The following is a 14,085-nucleotide window of genomic DNA, read 5'->3' as shown; positions in this document are numbered from 1 at the left end:
CAGCCTGAGCTTCAGTGGACTGGTTTTATTGTGTTGTAACGGCTCAGTCAAGTAATCGGTTTACTCACACTTCTATATGGTCTAAAACATGATGTCAACATCACAATAAATTATGTAATAGGTGTTGACATGCTTATGAGGAGAACAGAATTAATTTCTCTTGTGGGTTCAGTTCTAGGGGAAGTACCCTTGACTGCCTCCTGGGTTGTGTAAAGCATCAGCTCATATCACGAGTGACACGGAGCAGACCCACCTGATACAAAACAGTATGTAAATCAGCCATATGTATCAGTGCATGAGAGCTGTGACCCAGCGAGAAGCTAAAAGTGCCTTTGTCCTGTGTGTAAGGCGACTAAAGCTTAGAGTACAAGAATTGTTATCTGTTTAAAGTAATTAGATCTTATACGCTCAATGCTCCGTCATCTCGATCCTGCCGGCCAAAGCCACTGAGACCCTTTTCACTAATTGTGTTGACCTCATTATAAAAGGGTGTTAAAGAGAAGAAAACAGGCAGATTATGTTTAGAGGCCAGGAGAGCTTACAGAGCAGTGGAGGAGATTTTTAAAAGAGGGGGCTGTTTGCATCACTTGAAGAAAGTCAGGTGGGCTACACTTAAATCCTCTTACAACCTGATGTTTTCTAAGGGATCAACAAACGACATTTTGAATCCTTTTGTGAAAATGAAGCAGTTTGGGCACAAACATAAATTACAGATGCAATTTGTCGTGTTTCATGTTCAATATTAGTGTAAGCCAAACTCCAATGAATTCAGAAAAATATGAAAATTGCTTCCTTATCTCACAATAACATTGTACTTTCATGTCCACTGCAGGACAATTGAAACACAAACTTTAACTTTTATCCTTTCATTTCATCCTTGAGGTAAAATTTATATTCATGACTGATCTTTCTGATGTCGTTTCAGACCTTTGGATGGAAAAAAAAGACATTTTTCCCCCCAATGACGTGGGAGGCGCTGCTCTTTTTCCATTTGCTGCCGTGGGGCAGATTATTGCCCCCACCTGTGTCTCTGTGTGGTTAAATAGCAAAGTCCGCTGCTTCTCGGGGTTAAAGAACCTCCCCTCCCCCCTTTAAAAAAAAAAGAAGGCGTAGGCTAATTTAGATAATTTACTTGAGTAAAAACTAGATAAAACCCCTTAATAAACCGGAGCACTTTAACATGTACTCGAATAAGGTGGAAGGGCCACGCAGAGGACGATCGTTTGACTCTATGAACATTGGCTTTGAGGAAAAGCTACTCAACAATGAGGTAAGAAAAGTGGTATGCAATTAAATTGTACAATTTTAAAATATTGCAGTGTTGATTCTTTGACATGTTTTCCGGTGAGACATTGATGCACGGACCGAAACTATAAGACTTTGTTTTAAATTTGATTTTTTATTTATTTTATTTTTTTATAACTTTTACTTTAAAGAATCAACTTTTGGACAGTCGATTCGTTTTAATCTTTTACTTTGCGCCGATCAATTTAAGCCGTTTTTTGTATTGAAATTTCCGTCAAGGTTTAAGCGGGTTACATGTATTTAATAGGTTAATAGAAAAGCAGAGAAATGTGCCGCTATTTACCTTAAGTATTCAATGTCCGCACGTGGAAAAGACACGTTTCACATTAAGGGATTGTAACACGCATGTGCGCATGTGTAGCAGCCGTGTCTTATAAATCCAAGCATACAAAGGTTGTATTTTTATTTTCTTTATAGACATGTATTCCAATACTCTTCTTTCTGAATGGTGTCAAAAAACGTGATGAAAACACATTTAAAGCACAAGTAATGTAATTCATCTTTATTAACGTTTCAGCAACTTGAACTTGAAGTCTTGATAAGCAAAAATGTTAACAAAAAGTTTATGTTTAAGCTGTGATATATACTTTTTCCCTTAGCAGTTTCATCTCACTTCCCAGTTTTCAAACGGGTGATTAAGAAAGCGTTTGATGAGCTTTCAACACGCAGGGTGCTAATAATAGGCTTCCCCGCTCTCTAAATGAGATTGCTGTAAGGCGATTCTTTGAGACAGAGACAAGTTCATCCTCGTTAAACCGAGACGCAAAGAGTTGACCCCTGTCCAGCGTCCTGATCCAGTCTCCCATGCACTAATGCTTTGTGGGACGATAAGGACCAGGGTGAGCGGGAAACTGCTCTGCCGCGCCTTTTACACCATGAACGAGGGAAAAAACATGGTAGGAAGAGATTAAGTGAGGTCGTTTTGACTTTTTCTTGCAGCTGATCTCCACCTGTAATCCTAATGCAAAAATCCGCGTGAGAAATATAGAATTTTTTTTGCAAATAATTTGAGTTCTGAATCGCATCGTAGCTGCCTTTGGATGTCAATTAAAAAACGCTCCAGTCAATTAAATTAGATTAGTTTTGCGCTGCCGTCTCGGAACAATCTGACAGGATTATGTGAATTTTCCCCTGGCGTGTGCAGCCGTGCGTCAACGTGAGAGCGCTGTCCAACGTGCTGAAATGGACAGTGGCGCCGCTCAGCCCAAACTTAATCCTCTCGACATTTGCGGCTAACTTCGGTGTGAATTTCTAAGAAGAGCATATTATTACTTCAAAGTATTTATCCTTCAATGCTTCCAGCTTTGACAGTCTTTGACTCTTACTTCTTCTGGTGCGAGTGACTCACGCACACGAGACAAGATGTTCGAAGGATTTTTCGGATCGCTCGATGCTCTTAAGTGATTAGAAGTTGTGCATTCACGTCATTACACGCGCTAAAGCTTTGGTTCGAGCGTAACATGCGTTTTCGGGAACACCGATTCAAGAGCTTACCCATCTTTGGTTTCGATCCACAGATAAACAAGTCAACCTTCACAAAAATCGAAGAAAACACAGAGAAGAATTCATCCGAGAAAGGGAGAGCAACGATCATCTTCTCCCTGAAAAATGAAGTTGGAGGACTTGTGAAGGCTCTCAAACTCTTCCAAGTATGAGCGATTTTTTAACAATATTTCCCTTTTTTCAATTTAGATTACCTTTTGAACAGTGAGTGAGACATCAATTGGTTTTGTGACGTTGATGCAAAAATGAATCAGCATGATATGCTTTTTTTAAAAACTGTTTCTTGCAGGAAAACCATGTCAACCTCATACACATTGAGTCCAGAAAATCCAAAAGGCGCAACTCTGAGTTTGAAATTTTTGTGGACTGCGACAGCAACCACGAACAACTGAACGAAATCATCCATCTGCTCCGGAAGCATGTGAATGTGATGGACATGGACCCTCCAGATAACTCCTGTCTGCTTGAAGAAGGTAAAGACAGAGGAGCAAACGTCTAAAGTGTGATAAGGTTTTTTTAAAATCTGTTTCAAGTGCATTAGAAATTAATTCTTTGACATCCTCCCAAATTCTTTTCAGATATGTACGATGTACCTTGGTTCCCAAAGAAAATATCCGACTTGGACAAGTGTGCTAATCGTGTCCTGATGTATGGATCTGAGCTGGATGCCGACCATCCGGTACAGTATCAGACTACTGAATGGTTTTCAGAAGGTAAACCCTCTGAATTAAGGCACAATCTTATAAAGCTATGCTTCTCATTTCCAGGGTTTTAAGGACAATGTCTACCGCAAAAGACGAAAGTATTTTGCTGATCTTGCCATGGCCTACAGACAGTGAGTTTCTATGTATTCAAACAACTGTTTTAAATATATGTAGCTTTCCTAGAACTTTGAGGGTAGTTACTTAGCAGGTTTACCGAATAGGTACTTTCATTAAACTTTCCAACTACTTTCCCAGAACTAAGAGGTTGGTTTTCAAAACTTACTTTCATTAGATTTTAAGGGAAGATGTTGGCTATTTTACATGACTTTATCAGGTTCTTTCAAATAACTAAGACAAGGTGCTTCCCTGGTACTCTCATTGAATTTATTGTTTAATTTCCTGAAATTTAATGGACAATTTCAAGTAATTTGGAGCTTATTTACAATTTCCATTAAATTACACTTCTTATGAAATTAAATGGAAATTCCTTGTACTTTCATGAAGCTTTGTATTTACTTTCCAGAACATGCCAGGGACTTTCCAAGACATTAGCAGATACTTTGATGAAACCTAAAGGTTTCTTTACAAAATTTCTGGAAAGCATTTGGTGGGTTGAGTAAAGCAAACAGTAAAAATTAACCAGTAAATTCCCTAAAAGCATCACCAAAGCTCAAGGCACAGACTGGTGGGTGTGTGGGAAGTTTTTGGAAAGCCGCATCAGAGTTCAGAGAAATCATGCTCAACATTAGGCAGCCTGTTGTTCTTTTTCGTTTAATACTTACAGAATTTTGTGTTTTTCTCCAGTGGGGATCCCATCCCTCATATTGAGTTCACAGAGGAGGAAGTGAAGACTTGGGGTGTTGTGTACAGGGAGCTGAACAAGTTGTACCCCACCCACGCCTGCCGGGAATACTTGAAGAATCTGCCACTGCTGTCCAAATACTGTGAATGTCGGGAGGATAACATCCCTCAGCTGGAGGATGTCTCCCGCTTCCTCAAAGGTAATTTTCATTTAAACCATCTTCAATCAAACCTTAATGCTTCATTATTTACAGATGTAGTCACAAGCATTTTATTAAACCATCTTTTTCAGAACGAACTGGATTCACCATCAGACCTGTGGCAGGTTACCTGTCCCCACGGGACTTTCTTGCTGGTTTGGCCTTCCGGGTTTTCCATTGTACCCAGTATGTGCGGCACAGCTCTGACCCCCTGTACACGCCAGAACCGTGAGTAGACTTATCTGTTTTGTTTGAAAATAAATTGTTATTGCAATAGGGATAAATATTCTGTTATTTTTCATCATACAGGGACACATGCCATGAACTGCTGGGACACGTTCCGCTGCTAGCAGAACCCAGCTTCGCCCAGTTCTCTCAGGAGATTGGTCTTGCTTCACTCGGGGCCTCGGATGATTCTGTTCAGAAACTGGCCACAGTGAGTTTCTCGTTTTCAGCCGAACCTTATTAAATGTTCATTGTTAAATTTTGCCAACTCTGTTGTAACTGTAACTTCTTATATTTTTCTGTTTCAGTGCTACTTCTTCACAGTGGAGTTTGGCCTATGCAAACAAGAAGGGCAGCTGCGAGCATATGGAGCGGGCCTGCTGTCATCAATCAGTGAGCTTAAGGTAGGAAACATTACGTCAAGATCATAAAGAGTGCAACCTAATTCAAAAACTTATTTCTGACATCATTTGGTTGGAAAAGGTTTCAAATTTAACATAATTACAACATACAGTATTGTCCCTTTGACTATCTACATTTGATAAACACAATTAAAAGACATTTGTATTGAACATAATGGTCCAAATGCAAGCATTAACGTAGTTTCAAGCATTTTCATCACATTCTTCTTTTTCTTATAGCATGCGCTGTCTGGAAATGCAAGGATAATGCCTTTTGACCCCAAAGTAACAAGCAAGCAGGAATGCATCATCACAACATTTCAGGATGTTTATTTTGTGTCAGACAGTTTTGAGGAAGCCAAAGTCAAGATGAGGTTTGTTCATTTGTTCTTGTTTCATAATATTGCATCATACTGAGGATAAAAATTATCTTGGCATCTTTGCATATATCCAAGCATGCAATTTTTTTTCCAGGGAGTTTGCCAAGACCATCAAGCGTCCCTTCACAGTTCGATATAACCCCTATACTCAGAGCGTAGACGTGCTGAAAGACACTCCCAGCATCAACAGTGTGGTTGAGGAGCTCCGGCACGAGCTTGATATCGTGGGTGACGCTCTCAGCAGGCTCAACAAGCACCTGGGCGTCTGACTGAATGCTGTTCAACTGAAGCTAGCCGTCTCCGGCTCATCCACACTCACCATGTGACACCCAGCGCTGCTGTAGAGATGTCTGCTTGTGTTTTTGTGATTAAAATGAATGTGCATCACTTTATGGATAAATTCTCTGTTGTTCTCGCTGCATGGTGTATTGCTAAAACTATTTACAGGCGAATTAGATAGTCGTGTTTAACTTTTAATCAGTAAGTTCCACAAACCCAAAGAGCTGCTTTATCTGACGCACCAGTTTTGCTTCCATTGTGTTGAAATCTGTATCGCAAACACTCTATGTACTTTCAAATTTTTTTTTCAACATTTCCTGTTGTTAAAAAAACACTTAAACGGATTCTTCCTTTTCAATTTACTCTGGTGTTGTGTAATTGCCCATTTTTTGTAATTTATTTGTTTTTTTCTAGAGAGATCATCTATATCTTGTTTTCGTTATTTTGCTCTCTGTGTCCTCTGTTCTGTGTGCTGTTTGAAGGAAATTATGAAAGATAAAACTTTAACTCACCAGTGTTATAAGAATGCTTTCATGATTGATTATAACAGATTGACCTGCGTACACAGCTTGTTTTACAGTAATGATTTTGAATACTTCTTCCAAATGTGACTGCAGTTGTCATAGTCTGGAAATCCAAACATTATTTTTCTACTTTAAAGAATTATAGTGAATAGGTGTAGGCTGTGTATAAAACTGAAAAAACCCTCAATAAAAAGTTGGATTGTGTCTTAAAATGTGTGTGTTTTTTAATTGAAATCCAGTGCTGTAGACATATTTATTCTTTAAACAGCATTAAAGTTAAATAAAGCAAAACCTAATCTAATCTATTGTTTCCTCACCCATCCTCATGATCAGTTTTCAAGAGATCCCCAAGGAATAAAGTCAAATAATTATGAGACAGTTTTGTTTCTCAGTTTTTTGTAAGATTTTCTCTCCATTTCCTGGTGTCCAATAATACCTCGATTATCAAAGTCCTTCCTAAATCCTATCAGATTATTTAACTGATAAAATTTTGGAGTAATAATAGGTCCCCATATTTAGTATTGTTGAATTAACAATGTAGCTTCAACAAATTTACAGCTCACATTTCAATAATAAGCGTATATAAACATAAATACAGAAATAGATAAACTCTTAATCATAGATAAAGGGAACATTTGAACTCATTATTTGTATATTCGCCGGCTGAAGTTCACAATTACCTGATTTGTTCAGAGCGTGCCTGGAAATTGCGACAGTGCCGTAAACCATGTCCGGTTTCCAGCTGGGTGTTCCATGGAAACACATTCACGTCTTACGTTTTGTTTATATGCCTGGGTAAGTTTGTTCTTCTTAGAAATAAACGGTGTAACTTGTGTTTGTCAGATCGTGTGCTTATGTTAAATAAAGTACTCACTTCCGCCGAGTGACGTGACACCTTAACGATTATATTTTTAAAACTTTTACTAAGGTTAGCCTAACTAGCTCACAGTTTACTTGCAACAACCACCCAAACAGATGCCGTGTATGGATAATTGGAGAATATTTGACGATACGAATCGTTTGTCTTCTCTGTTTAATGTGTTTTATATATGCGTTGTTGGCTTCAGGGAGCCAACAGCTACGGTCAGCTGGGACAGAGCCATGTGGAGGACCAGTGCGTACCGCGGCTCTCTGACAGCTCGGCTCTGCAGGGCAGGACGGTCCGTGTTGTGGACGGAGGAGGAGGTCATTCTGTGGTTCTCACCGGTGAGATTCTGTTTGTTTTCACAGAACTCATTTAAACCACTGACAGTACCGAGTTGTGTGAGGAAAACTTTATGAGGTTAAATGGACCCCTCTGCTGGATGAATAATTGAACTGCAGTTTTTTTTTTTCTTTTTAAAGCTGATAAAACAAACAATGCCACAATGTGAAGGTTTTACGTAAACCAGCCAGAGAGACGTTAAAGAAAGTTCAAAATATAATCTTAATTTATTACAAGAAAAATCCAAAAATGATCAATTGGGCCCAAACTGAGGTCAACATAGCAAAGTACAACTCAGGTGACAACACAACAAACTCAAGCACAAACTGACCTAACAAACAAGACTTGAGGGGAACTTAAATAGTGGCTGATCAGACCATTAACACACACTAGGGGGTAATTAAACACACAGAAACCTAACAAATAATGGTCAGAATATTACTAAATCTGTAAATGAAATAAATATGAGAATTTAACCAACTTTCCAAAAGAAGAAACATTAAATAAATGGTAAAATTAAACTAAAGACCAAATTTCCCCCTCCCCTGGTGAATAAATGGAATGGCCCGCTGAGGAAGTTTGACAGCCATGTATGGACATCAATCAGCTGGAGCTCATCTGTATGATTTTCAGCCACAGGTCCAGAGGAAACTGGTAACTCAAAAGAAAGAAATTAATTTGTTGCATTTAACAAAATATACAAAGAACTGACACATAAAGTTAACTAAATGGGTGCACAACAAATAGTTAACTAAAGAGTCAGACTAATGAAAACAAATTTAAAGATAAAAATCTAAACTACTCACTAATAAATATGTAAAGTAATATTAAGGGAGAACAGAAAACCATTACCAATTCTGTCTGTGTGTGACAGTAGGGACAGCTGTCACACACAATAAAGGGGAGGAAAAAGTTGCTTACTCTTTATGATGTCTTTATATTACACTCTCCAAAACTGCTATGCTCTTATTTAGCAGTTCAATTAAAGCATAATACGTCTCACATCTTTCTGTTTACAAGCCTTGAATGTTTTACACTGTTTCTGTATGATTAAATCACATCATAACTCAAAATTATGTCCATTTAATTACTTTTTTTATTGGACTTGATCCAACCATAAAAGACATGGAACTCATGTCAGACTTGTAACCAGCAATTTAAAATTTTGTTTGACTTGAGAAGGTTTGAGATAGTGAACAAAATAAAAAGTACCTTTTTAAGACGTGACTTTTACACACCCTCTGAAACATTAACTTTATTAATTTACTGCTTGATAATGCTAATGACCCATTATCTCAGCTCTAATGAAACAAGGTATTATCTCAGTAAGAAACTGATAAGATGGTACTGCAAACACTACTAAGTTAATGTGTACTGTAAAATGCAATGTCAGGATTTACTGCTAATAGCACTGGCTGCGTGTTCTAATGACATAATAAATCCACCTTCTAAGAAACATACATATATTTTGGAAATTATTTACTGTTGCTCTGATGGTAAATTACATATTCAATCATAGCTCCTCTGTTTTTACTTCAGATTTCACATGAGACGAAGGACTTAAGACTTAATACTAACCTGATTCCACCTCAGTGATAACTTTAAACAAGGATTCACATTTTGAACAACAAATTAAACAATGTGTGGGTTATTCTCCCTAAGAGTTTTGTTGCTTTGTTCTTTTTTTGTTAAGCAGAGAGTGGAGAGGTGTTTGTCTGTGGACAGAATGACAGAGGCCAGCTGGGACTTGGTCACAGTACTAACGTCTTAACTCTTCAGCTCTGCCCCGTCTTGAATCACAGAGTCGCAAAGGTAGCCTGCGGCTGGGATTTTACACTTCTTCTCACTGGTGAGCAGAAAACGCTACTTAGAAGCCGCATCTCAACAGCAAATGGTTCTTTTAATATTTGATGATAGATCTGTTTACTCATGTAACTGCATGAATATACTTGCCAAATTCACAGAGAATCAGTTGATATAGTATTATATAGTATTGATAAATGTTGTCTGTTCATTTTAACTATCTCATCTCTTAAAATAAAGACAAATTCATGAAACTTGGCTACTCTGTCTGCAGGTTGAAACTGAAGCAGAGCAAAAAACACTGGGTGTTAAATCAGCATTTCCATATTTCAGTGATATTTCACTTGAATTAGCTACTAGTTCTGCATTTTACGTTTTTGTTTTAATATTTGACTCTTCCTTGTAACATTTTGTCTGCTAAATAGAAATTATTGATGTTTTTTGTCATTGCACTGGTTACTGGACTAGACTTGTCATGACTTTTATTCCTCCAAGCTAAGCAAAATGCTGCAGGCCGACCACTTACATAATTTAATAAACTAGCTCATATTTTATACCGGGTATTTTGGCTACGAGTATATTTTAAGTTATGTTTAAAGAAATTTCCATTGTAATTGCGACTCTTTGATTCTTTTAGCAACCAGATAAAACCTTTTTTGCTTATTCAGAATGTCTATATTTTGTTGATTGGGACTTTCATTCTGTCTCTGCAGAGATTTGTGACTGTATGTCTGTCAAAACATACATCTGTTTTACTTGCTTGCCTACTTTTTTTTATTTTTCCATTGTTTTTTTTTTCTCTCCAGATTCTGGTCAACTATTTGCATGTGGTTCTAATGCATTTGGACAGTTGGGTGTTGGACAGACAGTCACACACTCTTCTGAGCTTCTAGCTGTTGAGGTGAGTACATGTTACCAGTGTGTTGTATTTTTACGTGTATCTAATTAAGTTAGAAGATAAGTAAAAATAACATGTATTTCTGTGTGTAATAAAGGTATAAAAATATGACATGCTATGTATACTTCACATGAGATGTACATATACATAATTTCTGCCTGTTTTAGAGTATTATCAACAGCACTTCCTCTTTTTCTGATCTAATTATTATTGTGATGTTTGTTGTCAGGTTCTTAAAGAGCCAGTAGTGAGTGTAGCAGCAGGACTGAGACATTCACTCGCCGTTAGTGGTAAGGTATCCCCACATGCTGTCTGTCTTGTTTTTCTGTGTTGTAATTTAATTTAACAGTAAAGCCAAGGATCCTGTTTTTCTGTTTAACCGTCAGCCTCGGGCTCCGTGTATCAGTGGGGAACCGGTCTTTTTAATCATGCTAAGAGAGCGCTCAGTCCCCACCTTGTTCCGTCACATCTGAACTCCAAACTTCCCTGTCCGGTACCAGGTAACATGCACTAAGCTGCAATGGTGGAATGAATCATTTTTGTGTGACACGTGTTTGTACCCAACACTGCAGGTCTCGGCCACAGGAAAGCACAGCTTGTAACAGCAGGTTCAGCACACTGTGTGTGTTTAACAGGTAGGGAACAAGAAATCTGTGCTAATTAGCTTAAACTAACAAGCAGAAACTAAAAAAATATTAAGGTTTTGTGTTGTTAAGTACTCTAGTGTTTGTTTGAACATGGAAATATGGTTTTTAGCTCTTAAAACACAACATCTCTGCCACTCTCAGATCCCCAGGAAAGTCACGTCACACATTTTTTGTTCGTGCTTAAAATTAATAAAATACCTAGATCTGCCAATCTGGGGTTCTGAAAGTCAAAAGTAGTTATAAAAAGCATGAGAGTGACTTTTTATAACACAGTAAACAACTTTTAAAATCAATCCAAAAAGTCAATGGGAGTCAGTTTGAAAGTGGAATGAGAGCTCAGTTAGCTGTGAATTTTGAATAAATTGCAGTGATGCACCATGTTTTATTTTCCTTTTAAAGAAAGAGTTTTACAGTATATTTTTTGCAGGTCATAAAAATCACTGCATTGGATTGGGAGAGGGACATTTTATTAACGTTCTTTATGTAAAGGAATTCTGTCTTAGCGTCAGTTCTGAGGTTTGAATCATACATAGCACCATAGTTTAGCAAAACTCTCGGTAAGTGTAATGGCAGTTCACTTAATTTGGTATAAAGTTTGTCTCTGTGTGTCCCCGTCTGATAATCGATCATTCATGATAGGATGTGTGTCACTTTGTTTTTATATGCTGAGCCTGACCTCGCATCTGTCCTGGAGTTAGTTGACAAATAATTCAGTTACTGCTCTGCCTTTGTTTTTTTTTGTGGGGGGGGGGTTGCAGAAGAAGGTGAATTATTCCTGTGGGGATGCAATAAACATGGCCAGCTGGCTACAGCGGAGCCCTTTCTGCCCTCTCCCACTCTGCTGAATCGATCTCTGCTGAAGGGAGAGAAGGTTATGCGTGTGTGCAGCGGCTGGACGCACGTTGTTGCTCAAACAGGTACAAAAGGGGTAGAAGCTCAGCTTGTGACTGAGATACTCACCAGGAACAGGATAGCTTGGAGACCTGCTATGTTTTAGCTACAGTCATGTGAAAAAAATAGGACAGTCCATTAAATATTCACTTCACATATCAAAGTCTTATCTCATTTCTCATTAAAAAAGGGATTTAATTATAGATAAACGCCAAAAATCAACCTTGTTTTAATCAGTAGACAAAAGATATGAACAATAAAGTGTTTTCGAGCCGAGGAAATTATTAGGACATCCTACTTCCTGATAGCTAGTGCTTGAAGTTTGATAAATTTTGAGATGTTAGCAGGGTTCCTTGGATGGTCAGAACATTTCAAGTCACCCCTTAGCATCTCAAAAGGATACAAATCTGAGCTTTTCGTTGCATTTCAGATAAAAGATAAGTAAAATATTAATTTATTTCACAGAGAGAGGCAGAGTATTCACATGGGGGAGAGGAGATTATGGACAGCTTGGTCGATCAGCCTCAGTCAGTGAGAACGAAGAGATGTTGATGGGAATCAGGAAGGATTGCATCCCTCTTGAAGTTACATCCCTCTATGGAGCAACTCAGGTGAGATACTGTCTGCAGCATCTAATTGTCTTTGTATCTGCCTAAATGACCTAAATTTAAGACTTCACTGTTGAGAGTCTCAGTTTTGTATTGTATTCGACAAATTAGATTTGAAACGTGAACAGCAGTCCAGCAGGGGGCACCAGACGACCAAAGAGAAAACAGTTGCTGTTGTTAATGTCAAGGGAAAATTATAGTGATTTTGTGCATAGAAAAGACGGAGGTCATTATTTATGCATCGGGGGGAGGACAACTGCTTAATGAAGGGTAAACATCTCCTCTCCCATAAGAGTAATTGATAGTGAGGATCAGGGCCTCAGCAGTTAACCTGCGGTCTGAATGGCTGCTGGAAGGCTTTGTCAATAAAGTTGATGTCAGGGACGGGCAAGGGTAAGTGCTTGGTCCTTCCTCCACTGAGTACAGATCGTTGCAGCTGCACTGACCCGTGCCAAACAGGGATTACCTTTTGTGTGTCTCTGTTTATACGCATAATGAAAAGCGAGATAAAATAGCTGAGTGACCCATAAATCTTTTAGCCTCGCCTCCTCATTTTAAGCCCTTTAAATTCTGACGAGCTGAATTATGAGACACAAAAACATACGAGGAGGAGCAAATTGCTCAGGAATCAATATTTGCTTTTATGTGTTGCCTAAGGTGTAGATTTTATCCAAAACAGAGCCCTCTCAATGCAGTTCAGCCTCTGCTACAAACACAGGACTGTATCAGCAGCGCAGCATTAGGTAATTACCATATAAATATAAATATCTTTAACACATTTCAACAACAGTCAGTGCTGTGAACAGGGAGGAGAGAAAAAAGGTGTTAGATCTGCATCTTTGGATTCAGCAGTATAGCTATGAAATGACATTAACTCCTTATTTTACTTGTGTGATGAAGGTTATTAAGCTAATCTTTCCATTAAATTTTTTTATACTATAAAGTGCAAAACTATAAATTCAACATATCTAAAAAAAAACTATTAACTTTATCGGTTTTTGTTGCATCTATTTCCATGCATCCAACACAGTGGCTCTCAATATTTCTGTGGTTTCAGTAGAGCTGGGCAATAAATCAATTTTAACAATTTATAAAACTTTGGGCTTTTGAAGATTTAATTTTTGAAAAAGAATTTTTTTTCCCCACCAATGCTGCACCTACAGTATGTTTTAAATGGTTTGCTTTTATTGTGGATTTCGAAATAGTTGATTTAAGGTAGCACAGATGCCAAAAAAGCAGTGAAATGGCCGTATAGATCGCTCTAATAATAGAAAGCCAGCAAAATGTTCTCTTGCTGCCAAACATTTCCCACTCACTAACAGCTGGCATGAAGAAGAGATAGTCGGTGATATTATCTGCACCTGGTTTTAAAGTTAAACCTGACCTGTGTTTATTTTAACTGTATTTATTTTTTTCTTTACAGATTGTATGTGGATCTGAACACAACCTTGCCATTGTAGGTGAGCATGTTCTCATTCAAACAGTTCAGATGTTTTCAGAAATTTTTGTTCTGTAAAACATTTTTTTTACAACTGTGCTGGAAACTAAAGGAAAGGATTAACTATAGTAGACTGAGAACATTTATGATGATTATGACCATATACATTACCATTTATGTGGTCATTTATCAAAAGAGGAAATGAGTGTGGATATTTCAGTAAGACGGTAATCCAATATTATAAGATTTATATCTTATAATTTTGGAAAATGTC

General features: G+C 37.9%; 2 protein-coding genes across 3 annotated transcripts in view; both read left to right on the top strand.

Annotated features, from left to right (window-relative positions):
• The first annotated feature begins 1,079 nt into the window (after window positions 1-1,079).
• On the top strand, window positions 1,080-6,532 carry tph1 (tryptophan hydroxylase 1). Its single transcript, XM_005809895.2, has 11 exons — window positions 1,080-1,270; window positions 2,823-2,954; window positions 3,098-3,281; window positions 3,387-3,487; window positions 3,576-3,643; window positions 4,317-4,513; window positions 4,606-4,741; window positions 4,823-4,949; window positions 5,047-5,142; window positions 5,380-5,513; window positions 5,614-6,532. Exons 1-11 carry the CDS (start codon window positions 1,181-1,183, stop codon window positions 5,786-5,788), a joined length of 1,440 nt encoding a protein of 479 aa, XP_005809952.1. The 5' UTR covers window positions 1,080-1,180; the 3' UTR covers window positions 5,789-6,532.
• Window positions 6,533-7,047: 515 nt separating this feature from the next.
• sergef (secretion regulating guanine nucleotide exchange factor) overlaps window positions 7,048-14,085 on the top strand; it is a 14,145-nt gene continuing 7,107 nt past the window's right edge. Inside the window, exons 1-10 of one of the 2 annotated variants that reach the window (XM_023345896.1) lie at window positions 7,048-7,117; window positions 7,390-7,528; window positions 9,223-9,375; window positions 10,136-10,230; window positions 10,457-10,517; window positions 10,614-10,727; window positions 10,800-10,862; window positions 11,633-11,791; window positions 12,231-12,376; window positions 13,797-13,833. In XM_023345896.1, coding sequence (XP_023201664.1) covers window positions 7,076-7,117; window positions 7,390-7,528; window positions 9,223-9,375; window positions 10,136-10,230; window positions 10,457-10,517; window positions 10,614-10,727; window positions 10,800-10,862; window positions 11,633-11,791; window positions 12,231-12,376; window positions 13,797-13,833 — 1,009 coding nt within the window. In that variant the 5' untranslated portion in view covers window positions 7,048-7,075. The remainder of the gene's footprint in view (window positions 7,118-7,389; window positions 7,529-9,222; window positions 9,376-10,135; window positions 10,231-10,456; window positions 10,518-10,613; window positions 10,728-10,799; window positions 10,863-11,632; window positions 11,792-12,230; window positions 12,377-13,796; window positions 13,834-14,085) is intronic. The other variant, XM_023345901.1, reaches the window with a different exon arrangement.

This window comes from Xiphophorus maculatus, chromosome 2 (assembly GCF_002775205.1).
Source record: "Xiphophorus maculatus strain JP 163 A chromosome 2, X_maculatus-5.0-male, whole genome shotgun sequence".
Lineage (NCBI taxonomy): Eukaryota > Metazoa > Chordata > Actinopteri > Cyprinodontiformes > Poeciliidae > Xiphophorus > Xiphophorus maculatus.
Note: the sequence above shows the minus strand (reverse complement) of the source record. Positions and strands in the feature narration are given on the sequence as shown.

Excerpts from the sequence above, each read along its gene's own strand:
- tph1 (XM_005809895.2), top strand. The coding sequence starts at position 1,181 with ATGTACTCGAATAAGGTGGAAGGGCCACGCAGAGGACGATCGTTTGAC. Across the intron at positions 3,282-3,386 it reads CTCCTGTCTGCTTGAAGAAG|ATATGTACGATGTACCTTGG; the intron begins GTAAAGACAGAG and ends AATTCTTTTCAG. Across the intron at positions 3,488-3,575 it reads AGCTGGATGCCGACCATCCG|GGTTTTAAGGACAATGTCTA; the intron begins GTACAGTATCAG and ends TCTCATTTCCAG.